The 4,660-nt window shown below is 42.1% G+C and overlaps 1 protein-coding gene and 1 pseudogene across 1 annotated transcript; one reads left to right on the forward strand and one right to left on the reverse strand.

Moving 5' to 3' along the window:
• Nucleotides 1-258: 258 nt before the first annotated feature.
• On the reverse strand, nt 259-2,446 carry LOC112012234 (xylan glycosyltransferase MUCI21-like; annotated as a pseudogene).
• A 400-nt stretch (nt 2,447-2,846) lies between these two features.
• LOC136062343 (uncharacterized) lies at nt 2,847-3,509 on the forward strand. The gene has a single exon (XM_065761282.1). It carries the CDS (start codon nt 2,847-2,849, stop codon nt 3,507-3,509), a length of 663 nt encoding a protein of 220 aa, XP_065617354.1.
• The last annotated feature ends 1,151 nt before the right edge of the window (nt 3,510-4,660 follow it).

Here is a 4,660-nt window from a genome sequence, read left to right on the forward strand (position 1 = left end):
GAACCTACTAAGAGGAGTAATGACATGTCAATAAGTGATTTTGGCTTGGCAAAATATATTTTTAATTTTTTTTTGCGTTATGCTTCACTGAAAGGGTTTTTTTTTTTTTTCCACCCATGAATTCCACAAAATAATAATAATAATCAACAAAAAAATGGTTATTGAATCATCTAATGTTCTTTCAATATATATATATATATATATCTCCATCTTCTTCTTTTTTTGATGAACCAATATATATGTCTATCAACACTATCACTATCCCTCCTTGTTCATGAATTTCTTGGCCTTCTTGTACATTTCTTTCAAGTACTCCCTAAACCTGTCCAAATCCAATGTAACATTTTGTTCCTTCAAGTACACATTCATGAGAGACCAATCTGTTCCTCTAAAAGCAACTGGGTCTCTTAATTGCAAGTCATCCTTGCTATACTTATCTATCAAGCTACTCTCCTCAGTTTCGATCCTATACTCCATGTACTCTGACCCCACATTCCTAGCCAATCTCGCATAGCAAACCTCCGCCGCCCATTCAGTCCCAAGCGGCACCACTTGCATGAAAACGGAGCCAGGCCGGAGAAAAATTGTATGTGTAAGGGCTGCACCATGTATACCAATAATTGCATGACTCGAATGTATCAATTCATAAGCTTTGTGCATAGGGGTCATAGGTGTTGGCTTAAAAATAATCACATTAAAACCAATCTTCTCGGCTTCAAATTTTACTTCATTTTGGTTCAAGAGTACACGACCAACACCACCATTACAACTAATCAACACAAGAATTGGCCTAGATTTAGAAGGATTAAATTTAAAGGGATGGTTTTGCTTTTGGTTTTGCTTTTGGCCATAGGCTTTGTCAATTAAGGCATGGAAATGGGTGAAAGTTTTTGAGTTTGGTATTAATTTTGGGTTTATAGTGACCAAATCATATGATATAATACCCACATTGGCAGAAGGGAAACAATAGGTAGTAGTATCATTATCAATGTCTATAATAGGGTATTTAGTGAAAGTACGCAATATTTCAATGTACTTACTAACCCACCAATCGCGAGCCTTCGATATCACAAGGACAACATCTTGATCAGGGAAGATTGAATTGGCAGTGATGAAGAGGGGGATGAAGCCATCATTAAAGTTATGGAAGATGTTTCCAGTGAGTCCACCAGCACTGAATACTATAGCTGGGGCCTTGTGTTGGATTTCACAGTTTGGGATTATGGGCTTGAAATGAGGGTGACCTCTTTGATTCTGGACATTGTGTGAGTCTCCCGTTTTCGTGGATAGGGCCTGACTTTTTCTACCGTGGGCTTTGTTGGGTCAAGGTTTTGGGGTCCATTACAAAGAATGTTGAGCTAGTAGGGTCCAGTACTGTTGGGCCACTGATTGTACAGAAGTCATAATTTTTGTGAGAACGGTCACGGCTGATACCTTTTGCTTCTGGCTTCCTAATTGATTTGGATACTAAACTTTTCATATCTGCAACCATAAAGAATTTGAAAGAAATTTAGCCCCAACAATAAGCTTGAAGCTTCAAGATTATTCCAAATTGAAACAATTTTTTTTTTTTTTTTTTTGGGTATTGGAAATTTTAACAAAATTAATTACATAGAAAAAAATAAGAGTAATATTGATGATTGTTTGCTTTATATAAATTATTTCTACACTAATAAGAATTAGTTTTTTGGATTTTTTGCTACAAGAAAAATAAAAATTAATATTTAGTAGTATAAAGGCAGCTATGGCTTCATAAACATTTTGTTCCTTCTGATTGTGGAATCAAGCTTTAACAATTAAGTTTGTCAGTAATATGCCCTATGCTTAATATACACGGTTAATTTACTTCCTAACAATATAAAGTTTAAGAATTAATGGTTCAATAGATAAATCCAAAATGCTTTCTCTTTTTTTATTTGGGCATTTTTGCGAAGAAGGTAAGTATCTAATGACAATTTAAGAGGAAAAATTATGCATGACAAAGCTGTCTGGACGGAGGTGGCACAAACAGACGTGGCATGTACGGACCGAACGGCCACGTGGTATTCGGCCCATTATTATGTGGTCTCCAAGGAACCTTAAATAGAAAATACTTGCGACACACGATTAGCCCTGGTTTGTAGAGTCCTAACATGAGTAGAATTCTAGAATATACACGCGTTAATGAGTATCTTCCTTATAAGGAAAAGACTTGTTCCGCAAACAAAGGAGTCTGGCCCTACGCTACTATAAAAACCCAAAGACCCTCAAGAAAAAGGTATGCACAATTTCTCTAAAGCTCACACTCTCTAGCATTGCTAGAGCTCTCTTCTGACTTAACCTTCGGAGGGTCTTTGGCCGGTACCACACCGGCACTCTCTGTAAGGTCTTCTTCTTTTTCTATGTTGGGCAGGTCAGGTATCGAGCGAGTTGGAACCGTGTGGCTCACTGGTTGTTTTTTCGGCATCATCAATTGGCGCCGTCTGTGGGAAACGCAGTTGAGATTCGTAAGCCATATTATCGTTTCCCGAACAAAAGGGTTGCATGGTACTCACTCGATCTATGGCAACCATTAACAATGTTCAAGGAGAGGAACCACTCACGAGGCTCTGGAGAGACAAGTCCAAACTCTCACAGCTACCGTGGAGCGCCTAACCAAATAAAACCACGACCTGGAAGAACAGCTACGCTAGAAGAATGCAGCACCAAATGACCAACAAGAAGATCAAGAAGGGATCAGCGCTGAAAGGAGGAACCTAGAAAAACCTGAGGGCAGCAACGCCCCGAGCAGACCGGAAAGGCAACACATGAGCCTCCCATCCCTCACGGGCGCGGCTCCACCCTCTATTGTCACGGAGATGTAGGCGATGAAGGAACAGATGAATGCTCTCAAAGGACGAGTATCTAGCGACCTTGACGACCTAGTCAACAGAACCGACTCACAATTCACTGCCCCTGTCAATGCCTTTCCTCTACCTCATAAATTTCGCATGCCGCACATAGACAATTATGATGGAGTAAAGAATCCACTGGATCACCTAGAGACCTTCAAAACCCTAATGCACCTTCAAGGGGTAGCAGACGAGATCATGTGTAAGGCCTTCCCTACAACGCTTAAAGGCCCCGCACGGGTATGGTTCAGCCGACTGACACCAAACTCCATCAATACTTTCAAGGAGTTAAGCGCTCAGTTTACTACACACTTCATCGGGGGACATAGGTATAAGAAGTCCACAGCGTGCTTGATGAGCATCAAGCAACGAGAGGACAAGACGTTAAGATCCTACATAACGCGCTTCAATAAGGAAGCGCTCTCGATTGATGAAGCCGACGATAAGATACTGGTAGCAGCCTTCACAAACGGGCTGCGAAAGGGTAAGTTCCTTTTCTCTCTATACAAAAATGACCCAAAAACGATGTCGAAGGTCCTCTACAGGGCTACTAAGTACATGAACGCTGAGGACGCACTGTTGGCTCGAGACGAAAAGCCAAGGAAAAGAGAAAGGCAAGAAGATGCCCGACAGGACTGAGATCGAAAGGATGACAAATGCTCTAAAACCCCTGCAGGGAAATTCACGAATTTCACCCCGTTGACTGCCCCAATAGACCAGGTACTAATGCAGATCAAGGACAAAGGATCCCTGACCTTTCCTGAAAAGTTAAAGGGAGATCCCAATAAGCGATCTAAAGACAAGTATTGCCGTTTCCACCGTGATCACGAACATGATACGGCTGACTGCTACGACTTAAAATAGCAAATCGAAGCCCTTATTAGACAAGAAAAATTACAGAAGTTCGTCAGTAAGGAAAGGACAGATCAACAACATCAAAAGCAGCCACCTCAACGAGAAAATGAGCGCCCCAGACCACCTATAGGGGATATAAGAATGATTGTAGGGGGCACGACAACAATGGGGTCGTCCAAGAAGGCCAGAAAGACATACCTCAGGATGGTTCATAACATCCAGCTAACGGGCTCCGTACCAAAGATAGCACAAATAGAGAGTCCGATCGTAAGATTCTCAGAAGAGGATGCCCGACGTCTTCACCACCCTCATGATGACGCGCTTGTCATCACCTTACGAGTGGGGGACTTCAACATGCACCGGGTGCTGATCGACAATGGTAGCTCAGCAGACATCCTATACTACCCAGCGTTCTAGCATATGAGGATTGATAGAGAACGGTTAATACCGACAAATGCTACGCTGGTTGGTTTTGGAGGTACGAGGGTATTCCCATTGGGCGCGATCACGCTTTCGGTAACATTAGGTGATTATCCTCAGCAGATCACTAAGGATGTGACTTTTCTTGTGGTCGACTGCTCATCCACTTATAATGCTATCATCGGACGACCCACTCTTAATTCATAAAAGGCAGTAACGTCAACATACCACCTAATGATCAAGTTTCCTACGGAGTACGGGGTTGGAGAGTTACGAGGAAATCAGGTGGCCGCACGCGAGTGCTACATTGCCATGATGGAGATGGAAGATCATGAGTAGACCATGTGCATAGAAGAGCAACGAACCATGGCTGAGGAAGGGAACCTACCACCTCGAAATGCTGGACGGGCAAAATCTGCAGCACCCATGGAACATGGAGCACCTACAGAAATACTACTAGTAGAGATAATATGAAGAACGACACTCCCTAATTTCCCAGTTTATTTAGTTTTTCT

Source organism: Quercus suber, unplaced genomic scaffold (assembly GCF_002906115.3).
Source record: "Quercus suber isolate HL8 unplaced genomic scaffold, Cork oak 2.0 scaffold_18, whole genome shotgun sequence".
NCBI classification, from domain to species: domain Eukaryota; kingdom Viridiplantae; phylum Streptophyta; class Magnoliopsida; order Fagales; family Fagaceae; genus Quercus; species Quercus suber.

Coding starts and splice junctions, on each gene's coding strand:
- LOC136062343 (XM_065761282.1), top strand. CDS start 2,847: ATGAAGGAACAGATGAATGCTCTCAAAGGACGAGTATCTAGCGACCTT.